Source organism: Typopeltis vanoorti, chromosome 19 (genome assembly GCF_054136105.1).
Source record: "Typopeltis vanoorti isolate ZY-2024b chromosome 19, IOZ_Tvanoo_1.0, whole genome shotgun sequence".
NCBI classification, from domain to species: domain Eukaryota; kingdom Metazoa; phylum Arthropoda; class Arachnida; order Uropygi; family Thelyphonidae; genus Typopeltis; species Typopeltis vanoorti.
In genome coordinates, this window is record NC_143567.1 from 44,349,120 (window position 1) to 44,369,337 (window position 20,218).

The 20,218-nt window shown below is 35.6% G+C and overlaps 1 protein-coding gene across 4 annotated transcripts in view; it reads left to right on the plus strand.

Moving 5' to 3' along the window:
• The window catches only part of obe (activating signal cointegrator 1 complex subunit obelus), a 596,544-nt gene that overhangs the window by 73,651 nt on the left and 502,675 nt on the right, over positions 1–20,218 (plus strand). For all 4 annotated transcript variants that reach the window (XM_090409638.1, XM_090409636.1, XM_090409637.1 and 1 more), the window contains one exon: positions 6,109–6,242. In XM_090409638.1, the coding sequence (XP_090265764.1) occupies positions 6,109–6,242 (134 nt within the window). The remainder of the gene's footprint in view (positions 1–6,108; positions 6,243–20,218) is intronic.

A 20,218-nucleotide genomic window follows, 5' to 3' on the forward strand; every position in this document is an offset into this window, starting at 1 on the left:
TAATAAGGCTGTGGAACTTGATAATATATCGCCACGTATTCTGAAGGAATGTGCCAGGAATTTGACATCTGCCTTGACATGTTTTGTAATATGAGTCTTGCACTGGGTCAAATTCCAAAGGAGTGGTAGGAGGGCAAGATTGTGCCACTTCATAAGGGGAGGTGATAGAACTCGGGCATCAAATTATAGGCCTATATGTGTGTCAGGTGTTGTGGCTAAGTTGTTGGAGAAGCTGGTGAGAACTAGGATCCAGAAGTGGGTTCATGACAATGGTATTATCTTTGATGGACAGCATGTTGCTAAAGGGAGGCCATGTTTTAGTAATCTACTTACTTATTACAATAAGGTGATGGCTTCCTTGAACAGAGGAGAGGGAATACAAAGTACTATACTTAGATTTTGCAAAGACTTTTGACAGATTACCACATGATAAGTTTGATAGTCAAACTAGAGCAGATGAGGTTGGATATTAGATTAGTGCATTGGATTAGAGACTGGCTATCTGATAGATATCAGCAAGTTGTGTTGGGGGTGCAATATCCAGGAAGAGGGAAGTCACTAGTGGTGCCTTAGGAGTCTGTTTTAGGGCCATTGCTGTTTAACTTGTATGTTAATGATATCAGCAAAGATTTGGATGGGGATATTCAGTTGTTTGCAGATGATGCAAAGTTGGGAGGAACTATGAAGAGTAGATGTTATGGTCTTACAAGAAGACTAGAATAAATTATGTGAATGGGCACAGAAATGGGGATACAAGTTCAATGTTGCAAAATGTAAGGTTTTAAAATTTGGGAAACAAAGATGTGATGTAGAATTTATGCTTGGTGGGATTATATTGTTGGAGGTGGACAAAATAAGGGATCTTGGGATGATAGTGGATAAGGATCTGAAATTTTGGGGACACATTGCCAAAATTGTGAAGACAACACAAAGAATTCTGGGAATGATGCAGAGGACACTGACTTGTAGAAGTAAGGAGATTCTTATTCCATTATATAAGGCTCTGATTAGGCCACACATGGAGACTACTGTGCCTTTTGGTCACCTGTTTTTCAAAAGGATGAAGAGATGTTGGAAAGGGTCCAGAGATGACATACTAAGATAGTTTCTGATCTCTGGAATGTCCAATATGAGGAAAGTTTGAGAAGATGCAATTTGCAGTCTAGTGGATAGGAGGAGTGATATGATAGACCTACAAGCTGGTAAGGGGTTGTTATAGGATCAATGTTGGAGAAGTTTTACAGAAAACGGTGGGAGATCAGGGGAGACCAGAGGTCATCCCTGGAAGCTGTATAAGGAGGGTGTGAGCAGGGGGATGAGAAGCAGGTTTATTGCATGCAGAGTTGTGAATGATTGGAATGCCTTGCCTGAAAGTGTGGTGTCTGCAGAGAATTTGAGTGTCTTGAAGGCACAGTATGAGCTATGTGTAAGACAAAAGGACTTCCTTGGGGTCTTGGGATAATAATAATAGTTATGACAGTGATGACGGAACATATTTTTTTGGGGGGTGGGGGGCAGATACAGCAGGTTGAGTTTTAAATTACTACGAAAAGCGAACAGTCTTTCATGTAAGAAAGAAGAAGAACAAAGATCTGAACCTTAAAGAGGGGTTTCAGGGATTCTTTAAAAGAGAACACTGTGATGTTCAAATTAAGGATTCCAGATTCAGAAGTTTTATTTCCAACTCTCTGGAAATAAAACTTCTTCGATGAATTTGTTGGCAGCCACCCATGATCAAATAACTTGACAGTGATGAGATGTTATAAGAAGAAAAAAAAAGTATAAATTATGAGAAAAAATATTTTGAATGAGGCTGAAAATTCACTCGCCACTTGTCTCTGTTAACTCACCTGTGGTGGATATGTGTGTGGATTTCTGGGGCCCTGATTTAAGGTGCTTCAGAAAAATTTTCAGGACCTTAAAGTAATCCCCATGTAGCTAACCAATATTATCCTCTTTTTCAAAATCTGTTGGTTTATTTTCCTTTCTCCTACAAGCTGGCTTGTTATGAACAGACTAGGGCAAATAGCCAGCATTTGCTTAGAAAAGAACACAAAAAAAGGTATTCGCTGCCACAGCTATGGACAGGCAGGCTAGTAGACCATGCTCTGTGTGCTATCCATAGAACCATGGTAAAATATCGTGATTCTTCATTGCAGCAAGTTTCAACTTCAGTGACTTTTTTCTCCCACCACCACCATACAATAGAATCTACAGCTGCACTTAAAAATCATGTTAACCCCTTAATAAATGTAGATGCTTATGTGTACTATAAAAGTATGTGAAACTGTTAAATATTATGTTAATTAGATAAATGTCTGTGTCATTGTTAAATAATATGTTAGTTATTTAAACTTAACTTTGACTTAGTCACGTGACTTTACTTTTTCCAACTACTTCTTTCAACTTTGCTAGGTAGGTTAGGCCTATGAACTTCTTTAACAGAAACCTCTCAAGGTAAATCTTACCGTGACTTATTTCTGTCCTCCCCCTGCTATTAAACAAACTTTGTGTTATAAGTCTAATGTGTGCAGTTCCCCACTCTCGCACAAAATCAAATTAGAAAATTTATTTTATTTCCGACTACGCCACCTAAATTGATTAAATATTGTTTGAAAGATAGAGTGAGGAAAACCGGAATTAATCACAAAGTATATATACAAATTCTCTACATGCAAGTCATTTGACTATTCGTATCTTATTATGCCACAGGTTCTCATTTTTTATTATTTATTTATTTTTTTTGGAGATAGTGCATTAGCCAAAAGAACAGATCAAGTAGTTACAAAACAAAAACATTTATTTTTACTAGACAGGAAGTACATTTACACTAGAGAGACTTTGCAATTATCACACTTAACCCTTTTTCAAATAGGTAATGCAATCTGTAAGACAAAACTCACAATTAGTGGGTAAACTCATTAAACATAAACTATGTACAGTACATACTTCCACACAGCGTAAACAGATTAAATAAAATCCTTCCCTCAAATACTGACATAAATATAGCCTAGACACATACAAATTCTAATTAGCACTACTCCTGCATTAAAACTAAGTGCACATTCATAGAGTTATCAGACAAGTTAATAAATACAAAATTTTGTGACTTAGTTACTGCCTTTTATACAAACGATTTCTTGTAGGCACATTTGCAAATCTGAGATACGCTTTCTTACTAATTACAAAACCATAGCCTACTTACATATTCACCATAAGTAAAGAGTCCAAATTACAGCATACTTCTTCAGGATTTGGCACCTTCTTTTCAGTTAACTTCCTGGCTTCTTGGACATCATAGGCGGTTGCTAGTAGATCTTTCCTCCGTCGGACATTCAATACTTGATCATCCGAAGTTATTGCTGGGCTTGCATGTAACTCTTGAGGAAATCGGTCTGCTGCGATCTGGAGACGTAGGTCCTACAGCATTTGATGAGAGAAAAGCCTTGGCAACGAGCGGAAGGAAAAGCCCCTGACAACAACCGGAGGAAAAAGTGCCTCTGACCATGGCTGAAAGAGAAAGCCTTGAGCCAAGGGCCACAATCTCCTTTTATGCAAAAATTGTCACCCTTTGTTCTCTATTGCTGTCTTTTCAGGATTAGCCTGTAGTTATGACGTCTATTCTGTCCGATCAGTCAACAACGGTTGCCCTTGCAACCTTTGGTTGGTGTTTCACCATCGCTAATCTGGCTTAATCCCTACTTACAGCTTTACATATAGTCAATGTACATGCACTTTTAGTGACACTTTTTTTAGCACATTATATTTTTTTCATTACACTTTAAATATTACTAAATACTGAAAAAATAAAAAAAAACGGAAAATTGGTTGCGAAAAATAAGCACAGCAAAAATTTTTCCGTAAGAGATTTTACAAAACTATAATTTTAAGAACACCTGCCCAACAATTAAACCTGCTGATTAGCACACTTCTATCACTTTAGGATCACTCTACTAGTTTTCACTGCATTTGTGTGACTTGTGTGTGTGTAGTGTTATATTGTACTTTGTGATGTTTTTGTTAATAGATGAAATGGTAGTCATTAAACTGATGTTTAATTTTCATTGCTTGGTGCCTTACACTATTCTCATTATTAAATCTATAAAGAATTAGTGTTATGGATAGAGAGTAGGATTAATTCACCATTAATGTATAATGATTACATTATATCATTTAGTACTGCTCAACATGTTGAAAATTTCTTTGCTTGTATTTAAATATATATGCAAAAGTGGGAGTGAAAAAAAGCAAGACAATAAGCTAAGAGTGTGGCATGAATGTATCCTAATAAACTCTATATGGGATTGTATGATATCAGTTTTGCCCATAGTGATAGTTACATGATATAGGGCTCACCTGCTTTTTTGTTTTTTTCATTTAGCTAGCCCCTTGGATTTTGATTTTTTTTTTTTTTTTCTAGATGCTCCAGTTTTTCTGCTTGTTCTATGTTTACATAGAACAAGTAAGAACTTATAGCAGTATTATTAAGTTAGCATTAAGTGAAAATTTTAATAATATGAGTTCAACATTTTTCACTCCGACTTATGCCAGCCTGTTTTGGCATATGAATGGTGTACCTACTTCCCAACAGGTTGTAGGTTCAATTCCCCTCCCATGGGATAATTGGAATATTTTTGGAAAAAGCAGATATTTATGAAGTCTTTCATATAGAAAGAAAATGTTACCAGTTAGGTTATGACAATGATGACAGAAAACTGTTTGGGAGGCAGGAAATAAAGCAGGTTGAGTTTTTAATTACTACGAAAAAACAAACAGTCTTTCACATAGAAATAAAAATAAAGTTCTGAACCTTAAAGGGGGGGGGGGTCTAAGAAAATTTTAACAGAAAATGTTTGTGAATGTGGAGATGGATGAATGATGGATTTCATTGTCTGGTGAAACCACTGCTCTGCTTATCAGTGGCCTGAATAAATTCTATGTATGGTCTCTGGAACATAGTTTCTGGATGTAAAAAAGATAAAAAAATCGGAGCTCATCCACAGTACTAATGTATTATAGGTTTACAACACTTTGTGGGTGGAAGTCATATTAAAAAATAAAAATAAAAAAGTTGCCTGATGGAAGGCTGACAACAAGAATAATATTGTAATCTCCAACCCTCCTCTAAAATGCAGCCCTCAAAAACAAAAGCTTTATTTGAAGTGCGTTGATATAATGTCTAGTAGGGGCACATTAATAAATAAGCTGGCGACTTTTTATTGCATTTTATTGTTTATGTGAATTCCATTCATATAATACATTACTTTGACATCTATAGTACATTACTAGGGGCTTAAGAATTAGATAATCCAGAAAATCAAATACCATCTATTATGGGCTTTCACAAACATCCATGTATATAATGGGATTTGAACCTGTGGCCTAGTGGTTGTACTCTCCATCCTATATAATAAACACACACACTAAAATTACTAAAAAATGTAAGAAGCCTGAATAAAACTGCAAGATAAATATAAAGAAAAAGTAAGTAATTTTAAAATAAATGTGATAAACTGAAGGAATAAGATTTAGTAAACCATATCCAGTGTCTAGAACATTTCCAGCTTCTTATTTTATGACATTAGTTCTATTACTCTTTCTGCCTTGACTCTTCTCATCTGATTTATGCCATTTTTTATCATCCTAACCTTGTTACACAAAGTTTATTCAAAAAGAGGTCCTTTTTATGCTTTTCTAGTTTTTTAATATTTCCAGTTTTCTGTGTGTTGCGTGTATGTTACTCAGATTATCTATATTTTAAAAATTCTCGAATTATCTATATTTTTAAATATATCTATACTTGGATCTAGAAAGATTAGTATTCTCTGTCATGAACTTGATGAACTGAAGTTAAAAAGTGAGCTGCTTATTTCTTTAATTCTTTGGAATTAATGTTACCTGTCTGAACTTGAGAAGGAAAAAAAATTTGCAGCCATTTTTGTTTTTTAATTCCAGATAAGCTTGAATTATTTCAAACTTTTTTAAGCTATAACATATTGTATATATTATTGTAAAATCCATTATTGAATTATATTGATTTCTCATTTATTGACTATAGATGGTTCAAGATGATTTTAATAATTTGACTTTTCCAATTTTAATTTTTAGTCACAGCTTGAAAAGGAACTCATGAAACAGGTTAGAAAAGATGAAAAACGCATGCAAAGGGATCAAGCAAGAATTTCTGAAGAGGGTAGCTCCAGTATGCTAAATTTTGATCCAGAGTATCTTCGTCAACAAAGGTTAGTAATCACAGAAATTTTGAAATGTCTTGCCTAGGTGAAAAATAATGTGGAATAAGTAGATCATTGAAATAATTACTATCTTACATTTATTTTAACTTTATAATTAATTACTTTAATAATATTATTTTTGAAAGAAAAGTTACTTTGTCCTTTTTTAATGCATTTGAAATTTTTCTCTAAGAATCAACTTAAAGAATTTAAAAAAATCAAAAATTTTCAGTAATACACAGTATGCTCTACTGTTATACTTTTCTTTCATTATAATTTTCGCTGGTTTCCCAGAGAAAATTTGTGTAATGAAAATTTCTGTGATATTTGGTTTTCATTAACTTTTGTCAAATGTTAATTTAGAAAATAATGGCGCAGTCTCTCTTAAACTTTTGATTTTAAGTAAACCATCTTAAATGCAAGTAAGCTGCCTTAAATGCATTATCTTTCCTGGTTGTGAGGAAATGCCAACTAGACCTCTAAGTGGTAGATGTCTTTTATTCACCTTTTTGGAAGTGTGAAGTGGCTTCTGCCAAGTTTCATCCTCAGAGTAGGACCTCCAGTTTCTGTCCCCCCCCATGCTTTTCACATGCAGTTTGGGTGATGGCCTTACTGGACATACTCATTACACTATTATCATTATTTAACTAGGGAGTCGATTTCTGCTCCATTTGAAGGCACAGCACTAAAACAGTTTTCTGCAGGCTGACAGCCAGATAGTGCACATGACCGAACCTGATGGTAATGCATCTGTTAAAAGTTTCTCAATCTGCTAGTAAATAATCTTGCTTCCGCTTACCCTGCCAGGTCAATGGTATGCGGGAAGCACTCCGAGGAGACACTTGGACTGTAGTCTCCTACAGTCCAAGTGTCTCCTGTATGTGTGCATAACTCACATACAGGAGACACTTGGACTGTAGCCTAGGCACTCCCTGTATGTGAGTTATGCACACAAGTCCTTCACCCCAGCAGCATTCCCCTACTCTTTGTTTCCTAAATCAACCACCCTACATATGAAAGTCAATCATAAAAATACTATCATTTTAACTGCACATACAAAAAATCTCCCATAAAAACAAAACAAAAAAAATCTAAAAATATGAAAAATATATAAAAAATTTGGAACAAGTAATAAAAATATGTCCCAACCCACCTAAAATAACACCAAAACTTTTTCCAATAAAAAACACGTCCATACATTTCACCAACATTCGAGACATTAATACAAACATTAGTGACATACACCACTACTTACAGATATCAAAACCTGATCTCTTTTTTCCTAACAGAACCTCATGTGGCATACTCCATTACCACAGTTGTCCATCTCAACTATCCCAACTATATCCTACATCAAGGCTGTCCAAAACGCGGCCTGCGGTGCAATTTTGTGTGGCCCACTTGTAGGTTTTGATTTTCATAAGCGAAAAAATAAAATAACAATTTGAACTGAACGTGTATTAAATATTTTAATTCTATCACTAATCGATAATCTTGATGTAGGTTATTTTATTTGGTGTTTTTACATCACTATATACCCACATGTTCTTCAAACATTAGATGTGTTGAAGAAGCATTCTTACACTGTTTTGTTCTAACACGCATGCTCCGGGCGGTCACGTGGAATGTGAAAGCGTGATTAGTGCACAATTAGTGTTGTTCATTTGTTCAGCTATCGAGGTTGTGTCGCTGCTGCTCACTAAATTACTAGATATGCATTGGATGCAGCCCTCGGATAAATCTTTTTTTTTTTAATGTGGCCCTCGGATTACCTAAGGGTTGAACAGCCCTGTCCTACATGATGCATTTCGCAAAAATAACTGAATGTGTTTTTGTTAAATCTGATATCCCCAGTCAAAGGCTGTCCAACTTGGAATCCTCACTTTTCAATCTACTCTGGCTCAAGATTTCCTTACCTCACTTTACAGCCTTCATTTGCTGCCTTTACTGTTCTAACTCTGACAGTCCTGCTGCCCTTTTTGACTGCCTATCACTAAAAATTGATTTCTTACAAACCAGTTATCCAAATTGTGAGATTGTCCTCCTTGGGGACTTTAACATCCATAACACAAACTGGCTTCCCCCTACTCCAGCTTCACAGATCAAGCTAGAAAGGAAACTGAATTATTTGTCATCAATCATGACCTAACACAAATAGTCAATCCACCAACCATAATACCATACAATCCTCACCATTTTATCAATATTCTCGAACTTTTCTTAACCAATTTTCCCTCCAAATACGCTGTGGATGTCTACTCTCTCCTTGGCAATTCTGATCACAATTCAAGTCTTTTCTACAGTTCATCCTCTTTCCAACCAATTTCAGCCTTGTTGCCTATGGCACTATAATTGTGCCAACTGGGATGACCTCTCTTGCAACAGAAATAATCCCACTGCAAACCTGACCTCCAAGCCCCTGGCTCTCAAAAAAAAAAAAAAAAAAGTGCCTCTGTGCAGTACATGATAAAAATGCAGCTTAAGTTCAGTGGCTTAACTTAAAAACTACAACTTCTTTTTCAGCTTACACAACAGCCAGAAACATGTAAAAAAATTTACCAACAATTCCAAAGCATACTTCATAAGAATGAAATGCAATAAACCTGGCTCAAGTGATAGTCAGTCCTTCTGGTCCCTTGCTAAGGCTGTTGGGAGTAACTTCTGCCCTTGCCTGTTGCCACCTCTCTTGCATCTGATGGAACTATGGTAACCTCACTCAAGGAAAAGGCTGACCTCTTGGTATCAGTTTTTTCCCTCCAACTCCTGCTTGGATGATCAAAGCAAATCACCTCCCATACTTCCACAGACTGCCCACTACATGCCTCCTCTGAACTTTCATCAAAAAGGACATCAGAAAAACCCTCATTAATCTTGTTACTAATAAGGCTCCTGGTTCAGATGGTATTTCTCCAGTTCTGCTCCAGCATTGACACCCATCCATAAACTGTCATCAGCCATCTAACTATTGACCCATTGCTGTCACCTCAATACTGTCAAAAGTGATGGAGAAAGTTATCAACAACTAGCTTCTTCATTACCTGGAGATTCAACAGTTAATTGGCGATCACCAATATGGATTTTGCCGTTCTCGGTCACAGCTGATCTCCTAGCTAATCTCACCCACCTTTGGACTCAGGCCATGAAAAGATTTGGAGAAACACATCTTATCTCTTGATATTTCAAAGGCATTTGATCGTGTCTGGCACCAAGGCCTCCTGAACAAGCTGCCATCTTATAGCCTCCCTTTGACACTCTGTGAGTGGATTGCCCATTTCCTCACTGGTCTCTCATTGTGTGTCATGGTGGATAGCTTCTCATCAGATTTCCCCATCATTGCTGGAGTGCCCTAAGGTTCTGTGCTCTCACCCACACTCTTCCCCCTTTACATCAATGATCTCCTTTCTTTTTCTTTAAATTCTATTCACAGCTTTGCCAACAACAGTGCTCTTCATTCCTCTTTCTCATTCGATAAATCCTGCAGTACCCTAATGTTAGATGCCTCAAAATCTTCCATAACCAGCGACTGACCTCTTTAACATTCTCAAATGGGGTGAAGACAACTTAGTAAATTTCAATGCCAAAAAATTTCAAGCCTGCCTTATTACCTGAAAGAAATATCCTATCTTATCCCCTCTCATTTTCAATAATGTTCCAGTTTCCTTTCAAGATCAACTTTCTCTTCTTGGGTTGACTGTCACATCTAGTTTATCTTGGCACAAACATATCACTTACATAGCCTCCTTAGCCTCTAAAAAGCTTGTTCTTTTCTGTTCTAAACATTATTTCTCTTCCTCTCAACTCCTAATACTTTTATAAGTTTCAGATCTAACCAGCTTTGGAGCACTGTTCCCACATTTGGGGCAGGGATCCAAGACCTCCCTATGAATTATTTATGATATTCAGAAGAGAGAAGTCTGCTTAATAAATGACCCTTCCTTCAGTCACTTTATCTTCGGTGCTCTGTTTCAGTGTTATGTGCCTTTTCTATAGGTACTTTTAGGTATTGCTCCTCTGAATTGGTTACTACCATTCCTCCATGTTCTTTTAGCCATGTAAGAAATAGAGCATAACTGGCCCACATCCATACACTGTTCACCTCCAGACACACCAAACTAACTTCTCATCAGCTTCCTTCATTCCATCCACCTCTATTCTTTAGAACAATCTACTCCCCCCCCCCCCAATATTGTTTTTCTCACCAAGTACAACCACCCACTCTTTAAGAAACATATCAGCAGGCTACATTTTCTCCTTAATCACTTGCTCACATATGGTACTGTAGTGTTATAGGTCTTGTGGTGACCTTTCATGTGTGGGGTCATCATATATATCATCATCATGCTTATCAAGGATTTAGGCCTAGAGTGGATTGTTCCAGCCTTAGAAGTCATCATTGAATCTCTTAAGAGGAGTCCTGGTTTTTTTTTTCCTAATGGTTTGTAATTTAAGGCTTGTTTTGGTAATCTTTCTGTTTTCATTATTCTTTCTTTTAGTGTTGCACGGTGATCAGCATTCGTTTTAGAAATTATGGACTTTACAACCGTGTTATAAATAACTCTTTAAATTTCTCGACGTTTTGATCTTCATATTAAGATCATCATCTGGAGCATATACAAATATACAGGACAAGCTGAGTTACATTACACACAGTAAACTAAAGAAATAATGATTTGGTCACCGGTTATTCTACTGGCATGACCTCTAGTGAAAAAAAAAAAAATTACGAATTAATTATTTAGAAACTACATCAAGCTAAATTCTATTTAAGATAACATGAGCAAACATTCTTTCTTATAGATAGTTTTCTTTCAGTAACAACGATGTCCTATTTTTAGCATTACAATTGTTATTTTTGATTTAGGATCCTGGATTATCTACAGTCCTGTTTATAGTTAAAACTCTTAGAGAGGAAGATTCCGTGGGTCGAGTATGTGTCTTCCATATGCTTGGGATTTTTAGACCATCATTATTGTTCAGATTGGGTTGGTTGATAATAATCTCACAGGCTTCCTTAAATTTACATCACACCAAAACATGGTGTGATGTAAACAACTGGTGCTTTTCCAGTCAATTCTATGTAAGGTGTTCAGGGCATGATCAGAAAGGCCAGCTTCACCATAGTTATTATATTTAATGTGTCGTTTATGTTCTTTTTGTCTGATAGGAATTGTGTGTCCTGTTTCCCCTATATATGGTATATTACAGGTGCAATAAATACGGTATACTCCAGGGTGGGCCAGCGGAGGGAGTGGGTCTTTGGATGAGTTGAGTAAGCTTTTTAATTTTGCAGGAAGTTTAAAGGTGGCTTTGAGGTTGTATTTTAGTAGTATTCTGTTTATTTTATCTGATGTCCCCTTAATGTAAGGAATGGTTATAATTTTATTGTAGGCTGGTTTATCTTTGTTTTTTATTGAGGTCTTGTAGAGAATTTTGTTAATAGTGTTTTGGCTGTAACCATTTTTTAGAAAAGTATTGCAAATAACTTTAAATTCATCTTTCAGTGCATGTTCATTGGAGCATATCTTCAAAGCCCTGTTTTTTAGAGTATTAATGACACCTAGTTTTTGTGTTGGGTGGTGGTAGGAGTTTATGTCTATATATTGGCCAGTATGTGTCGGTTTCGTAAACAGTGAAGGAAAGATTGCCAGAAGGAAGACGTGTGACAAGTGTATCCAGAAAGGGAAGTGTGTTCTGTTTTTCAATCTCAATTGTGAACTGTATGCATTTGTGCTGTTTATTTAGGTGGCTGAGGAAAGTGTCTGGTATCTGCAGCAGCCATTGGACCAGATTGCGAAAACATCGTCAAAGATATCTAAGTCAGACTTTGGGATTTAAAGGAGAGGTATCCAGAAAGGGAAGTGTGTTCTGTTTTTCAATCTCAATTGTGAACTGTATGCATTTGTGTTGTTTATTTAGGTGGCTGAGGAAAGTGTCTGGTATCTGCAACGGCCATGGGACCAGATCGCAAAAACATCGTCAACATATCTAAGTCAGACTTTGGGATTTAAAGGAGAGGAATCTAGAGCATGTTGCTCAAAATGTTCCATATAAAAGTTGGCAATAGGGAGGTTCTTCACTTCACTGTTTACTGCTAACCGACACATACTAGCCCATATATACACAAACTCCTACCACCACACAACACAAAAACTAGGTGTCATTAATATTCTAAAAAAACAGGGCTTTGAAGATCTGCTCCAATGAACATGCACTGAAAGTTGAATTTAAAGTTATTAGCAATACTTTTCTAAAAAATGGTTACAGCCAAAACACTATTAACAAAATTCTCTACAAGATCTCAATAAAAAACAAAGATAAACCAGACTACAATAAAACTATAACCATTCCTTACATTAAGGGGACATCAGATAAAATAAACAGAATACTACTAAAATACAACTTCAAAGCCACTTTTAAACCTCCTGCAAAATTAAAAAGCTTACTCAACGCATCCAAAGACCCACTCCCTCTGCTGGCCCACCCTGGAGTATACCATATTTATTGCACCTGTAATATATCATATATAGGGGAAACAGGACACACAATTCCTATCAGACAAAAAGAACATAAATGACACATTAAATATAATAACTATGGTGAAGCTGGCCTTTCTGATCATGCCCTTACATAGAATTGACTGGAAAAGCACCAGTTGTTTACATCACCAAAACATGGTATGAACACAAATTTAAGGAAGCCTGTGAGATTATTATCAACCAGCCCCAATCTGAACAATAATGATGGTCTAAAAATCCCAAACATATGGAAGGCACATATTCGACCCACGGAACCTTCCTCTCTAAGAGTTAACTATAAACAGGACTGTTAGATAATCCAGGATCCTAAATCAAAAATAACAATTGTAATGCTAAAAATAGGACATCATTGTTACTGAAAGAAAACTATCTTAAGAAAGAAAGAATATTTGCTCATGTTATCTTAAATAGAATTTAGCTTGATGTCGTTTCTAAATAATTAATTTGCAATTTTTTTTTTTTTTTTTTTTCACTTGAGGTCATGCCAGTAGAATAACCGGTGACCAAATCATTGTTTCTTTAGCTTACTGTGTGTAATGTAACTCAGCTTGTCCTGTATATTTGTATATGCTCCAGATGATGATCTTAATATGAAGATCGAAACGTCGGGAAATTAAAAGGGTTATTTATAATACGGTTGTCAAGTACATAATTTCTAAAATGAATTCTGTTTTCATTCTTTCAACATGTTCCATCCATTTATGTTTATATTTTTTAATTTTTTTTAGTACTGATTCCTGGTTTAATTCTTTCTTAATTTCTTTTCTGCCCACTGCATACCTCCTCTGAACTTTCACCAAAAAAGGACATCAGAAAAACCCTTGTTAATCTTTTTTTATATATATTTATATATATATTTTTTATATATATATATATATATATATATATATAAAAACCTGCAGTTATCAGGATTCATCAAACAATCTGGAATCCAGAACTTTATAAGGGCTTCTCCACTGATGGTGAGTAGGCCAGTCTCATATTGTGTTAGCTTGAATTTCTCTCCAGGAAACTCAAACTTTTCATTTTGCATAACAGTAAAAAACATTTGGAAAACATGCATGCAATTACCAGATGTAATACATTACTTTTGCTGTAATTTTTTTCTAATCCAATTCGGCACCTCATATAAAACAATCATAAATTTAAAAGGAGTTCACAGAATACAGATAAATGAAGAAATGCATGAACAAAAAGTCAGTAGAAAGGATATCACATATTTTACACTGACAAATATGTGACACAAAGAGATACATGGCATCTAACTTTACATCTGAAAATTGATCTTATCGTGATGTATTTGGATTTTTACCCTTATCTGAGCACTGAATCCTAATCTGACATCCAAAAAGTCCAAAAAAAAAAATCATTCATTCTGACGTTAGAAGTCTATATGGATGTATGTATGTTTGTATCTTTCCTGAACATAGAATCCTCCTCACATCTTAATAACTGATTAGTCTGAAATCCACCCCCCCTCTCTCTCTCTCTCTCCCGGTATCATTAGCAGCTTTCTTCAGTCCACTGCTGGATGAACGTCTCTCCATATTATTGAATTAAATGAAGTACGTCTGGATATAGGCCTACAAATAAATATGGATAAATCAAAAATAATGTATAGTGGAAATACTTCAGAACAAAAACAAATTAATATAAACCAAAGACAGATTGAAATAGTGAATTCATACACATATCTAGGATAAATTAATCAGCCATAAACTTGATAATGAAATTTCAGCTAGAAAAATAGTAGGATGAAAAGTTTTTAACCATAATAGACAGATATTTAAAAGCTATTTAACAAACTGCCTAAAAAGAAAGATCTATAACTAGTGTGTACTCCCAATAATGACCTGTGGTAGTGAAACTTTGAGCATATGACTAAAAAACACCTAGAGAAATTGAAAACAACACAAAGAAACATGGAAAGGTTTATTTTGGAATAACCCAGTTAGATAAAACGAATAATATTGGATAAGGAAGAAACAAAGGTAATGGATATTGCCTTAATAATAAAAGGCTACAAATGGCACTTGGCAGGTCGTGTGATGAGAATATTAGCAACAGATGGACAAAGAGAACAACAGAATGGACACCAAGAACTGATTATCTGAACCTTCTGATATATAATGTGATATATTTTTCACAGGTATAATTGTAGGAGCCTGCTTAGATTGATAATTTCTGAAATTTTTATTTTTTATTTATTTATTTGATAAATTCAGCTATGTATTTTTTATTTTTATTTTTTATTTATTTATTTGATAAATTCAGCTATGGGTTTTTTATTTTATTTATTTGTCTAAACTGCTGATTACTTTGATTTTTGTGAAATCTAGCCGCATCTTGTTGAAATCATTGGCATTAGTTATTTTACCATGCATCTTATCATCACTCTATTATCAGAATCAAGTTCCTGAATGGAAAAAAAAAATTACCTGAATGTTTTAATGCTTAAAGACAGGTGCAGAATTATTGAAGATTTGTCTAATAATGTGAAATGTAGTCATGTAATAACAAAATTCCATGATAATCATGCTATGCCAGACCAGACTTTTTTGAGGTTTCATGCATTCAATATAGTATTGCTGTTTATTAATTCTTTTTTTTTTTTTTTTTCACATTTCCTGAAAGTACAAATATTTCATACTGAAAATAATAGTACATCATCAGTGTGTGTGTGGAAACAACAAGCAAATCAAAGAATGGGAATACAAGTACAAAAACATGGGAATACCAATAACTATCCCTTTATGAATTAAAAATGGTTGCTGCATGCTAGAAATTAATATTAAAAATACATAATATTAAAACTACTTTTTTATATAAGATGAGAATCATCCAAACTTTTTGGAGAGATATAGACAATCATTCCGATTCAGATTAGGCCACCGTAAAAGGGCTTCACAACTTTCTTTGAAAAAGCATTCATATTTAAAACTGCTTCTATTGAAAAGATGAGTTTCATCCCACAGGATACTATGTTTAGCATCACTACTACGCCAGACCAGACTTTTGAGGATTCATGTATTCAATGTAGTATTGCTGTTCATTAATTCTTTTTTTTTTTTTTTTTTCACAGAATGGCCTGTCTGCCCAAAGGATGTCAAATTATATTCACAAGAGCTGGTAAATTTATATCACTCTATATTTAGCTGGTAAATACCAGCTAAATATAGAGATGACCATTTCTTTTTTTCTAAGATGATAAGAGATGAGAAATTGTTGATAGGAAAATTATTATTATTATTAAACAAGACCTCATGGAGTCAAAGACTCATCTAGGAGGTCCCTTTATCTCACACACATCTCATCATACCATGTCTTAAACACATTCAAACTCCTTGCAGACACTACACTCTCAGGCAAGGCATTCCAATCACTCACAACTCTGCACGAAAAAAACCTGCCTCTCACTCCCCTACTCACACCCTCTTTATACAGTTTCCAGGGATGACCTCTGGTTCTCCCCTGATCTCCCACTATTCTCTGTAGAACTTCTCCACATTGATCCTATAACAACCCCTTACCAACTTGTAGGTCTCTATCATATCTCCCCTCTTCCTTCTCTCCATTAGACTCTGCAAATTACATCTTTTCAATCTTTCCTCATACTCGACATTCCAGAGGTCAGAAACTACCTTAGTCATTCGCCTTTGGACCCTTTCCAACATCTCTTCATCCTTCTGAAAACCAGGTGACCAAATCTGGGCACAATAGTCCGTGTGTGGCCTAATCAAAGCCTTATGCAATGGAACAAGAATCTCCCTACTTCTACACGTCAGTGTCCTCCGCATCATTCCCAGAAGTCTTTGTGTTGTCTTCACAATTTTGGCGATGTGTCCCCTAAATTTTAGATCCTTATCCACTATCACCCCCAGATCTCTTATTTCCTCTACTTCCAAGCATAAATTCTGCATCCCATCTTTGTTTTCCAAATTTTAAAATCTTACATTTTGCAACATTGAACTCACATCCCCATTTGCTTGCCCAGTCACTCAATTTATTCAAGTCTTCTTGCAAGGCCACAACATCTTCACTACTCTTTATGGTTCGTCCCAGCTTTGCATCATCTGCAAACAACTGAATATCTCCATCCAAATCTTCGCCAATATCATTAATATACAAGTTAAATAGTAATGGCCCTAAAACAGACCCCTGAGGCACTCCACTAGTGACTTTCCTTTTCCTGGATATTGCACCCCCATACACAACTTGTTGATACCTATCAGATAGCCAGTCTCCAATCCAATGCACTAATCTAATATCCAACCCCATCTGCTCTAGTTTGACTGTCAACTTATCATGAGGTACTCTATCAAAAGCTTTTGCGAAATCCAAGTATATTACTGTGTATCCTTCTCCTCTGTCCAAGGAAGCAGTCACTTTATTGTAATAAGTAGATTACTAAAACATGACCTCCCTTTAGCAAATCCATGCTGTCCATCAAAGATTATACCATTGTTGTCAACCCAACTCTGGATCCTAGTTCTCACAAGCTTCTCCAACAACTTAACCACAACACCTGACACACAGATAGGCCTATAGTTTGATGCTTGAGTTCGATCACCTCCTTTATGAAGTGGCACAATCTTGCCCCCCTTTCACTCTTTAGGAACTTTACCAAGTGCAAGACTCGTATTAAAAAAATATGTCAAGGCTGGTGTCAACTCTCTGGCACATTCCTTCAGAATACGCGGTGATATATTATCAAGTCCCACAGCCTTATTTACATCTAGTTTACTCAACTCCCCAAACACCTCTTGCTCACTTACAGTCAGTCTCTCCTCCCCATCATCAACTGCTCTTAATCTCTCCATGAAGTCACATTCACAAGATTGAAAGATCTTTATGAACTGCTCATTAAATATCTCCACCACACATTCTGCAACAGCTGTCTTTATGCCATTTCCTCCAATCAATGTCATCCTTCCATAATCATTCTTTCTTTTGCTGGCTACATATCGAAAGAACTCCCTAGGATTCTTTTTGGCTTCATTAGCTAACTGCTGTTCATACCTCTCTTTAGCCACTCTCACCAACCAAGTCACCCTCCTTGCCTGGTCTTTGTAGACCTCATAAAATTGGTTACTTCCACTTCTCTTATGCTGCCTCCACAATGCCCTTTTTCTCTGTATTGCATGCTTATATATATGGAAGTAAGGTGAAACCTCTTCAAAATTCTACCAATAGGTTCAGAAAATACCAGAAATATAAGAGACTGGAACCCTGCTGTCTGTTGAAGAATCTTCAGGTAACTGGAATGTAGGAATCAATTATCTCTGTTGGATTTGATGAGGTGCTCTATTAATTAATGACTTGATAACACTAATTTTTTGGGAGGTGTGATGAGCAGACTTTGATGAATGTATCTGCCAGTAAAGGCAGGTTTATTAATTTCATTATGTCCAATTAACACTGGTTGACAAAGCACCAGAGGCTGTGCATTGTCCAAGAATGGTAAACTGCCAGCATTTTCTTTTTCTATTGTTAATTGAATGTGTGGGTGAAGGCTATTGATCTGATGTAGGAAGGTGGTAAGATTTTCAGAATGAGGCCAAACAGCAAAAATATCATTGACATAATAAAACTAAAGAGGAGATTTGAGGAATTAAAAAAATAATTTGCCAAAGGGGAAGACAGAGGACTACCCATGGTTTTGGTTTTGTTGGCTCTTTGATTTCATTACGTCGATGACATTTTTGCTGTTTGGCCTCATTCTGAAAATGAACTTACCACCTTCCTACATCAGATGCCTTCACCAATGCATTCAGTTCACAATGGAAAAAGAAAATGCTGGTAGTTTGACATTCCTGGACATCTTTCTTTCTTGCACAGCCTCTGGTGCTTTGTCAACCAGTGTTCACTGGAAACCTGCCTTTACTGGGACACATTCATCAAAAATCTACTCATCACAGCTCCCAGAAATTAGTGCTATCAAGTCATTAATTAATAAAGCACCTAATGTGTACCCCTCTCTCTCTTTCTCTAGCTTACAACATGAACTTCTCACTATCAAAACCTAATGGAATTAAATTATTACGACCCTCATCAAATCCAGTACATAATTGATTCCTACATTCCAGTATCTAGAGATTCTTCATCAGACCACAGGGTTCCAGTCCCTTATATTTCTGGTATTCTCTGAACCTATTGGCAGAATTTTGAAGAAGTTTTACCTTACTCCAACATATTTTCCTATCAACAACATTTCTCATCTCTTACCATCTTACCAGATCCTTTGTGAATATAATTTGACATATTTTGGGCAGACAAGTTGTTCTGTGAAAAAAAGAATTAATGAACAGCAATACTACATTGCTGCTCATTGCAAACCTCAAAAGTCTGGTCTGCCGCAGCATAGTATTGATGCTAAACACAGTATCTTGTGGGATGAAACTCATATTTTCAGTAGAAGCAGTTTTAAATATGAATGTCTTTTCAAAGAAAGTTGTGAAGCCCTTTTACATTGGCCTAATCTGAATTGGAATGATTGTGTCTTCCCTCCAAAAGTTTGGGAGATTCTCATCATATGTAAATATCAAAAGTAGTTTTAATATTATGTATTTTTAATATTAATTTCTAGCAGCAACCACTTTTCATTGGTAAACCGATTGTCGCTTGTACTTTGTATTCCTGTTCTTTGATTTGCTCGTTGTTTCCACATGCTGATGTACTATTATTTTCAGTACAAACTATTTGTACTTTCATTAAAGTTTATTACTGTGATTATTGTGTAATTTTGTTGTTGTATAGGTATGCCACACCTTTGTCATGTTTTTTCCCCCTCAAAAATTAATAATTTGACTAAGATGGTCATTTACATTTTTTTAAATGTGAATTTTTTTTTACATTTTTCTAAATGTGAATTCCACCCATGAAAGGCCATAAACCTATAGATATTCAGCACTAATATGCCATGGATAGGCTAAGGATTAAATAATCTGAAAACCTGCTCTAGGGACTAAGCACGGAACTTTACAAACTGCTTAATGTCTTAATTAAGCAAATTGGCAGTCCTACACAGGATAATGAAATTCATCTCTTACCTAAAGATTTACAAATTGTCATGCATGCAGCATGTTTCAATGATTTGTTGGCTGGATGCCCTATGCATTCAACCAACCCGACCAGCAGAGTAGTAAACTATCTTAATTTGAGTTTATCAAAAGAAAAAAAAAAAGAGAGAGAGATAGCAAATTTGCTTGTTCTTTATTGATGTCAGATATTTAGCATTGCATAATGAATATCCATGATTTGTTTTTTCCATAAACCTATAGGCCATAAACCTATAGATATTCAGCACTATTATGCCATGGATAGGCTAAGGATTAAATAATCTGAAAACCTGCTCTAGGGACTAAGCACGGAACTTTACAAACTGCTTAATGTCTTGATTAAGCAAATTGGCAGTCCTACACAGGATAATGAAATTCATCTCTTACCTAA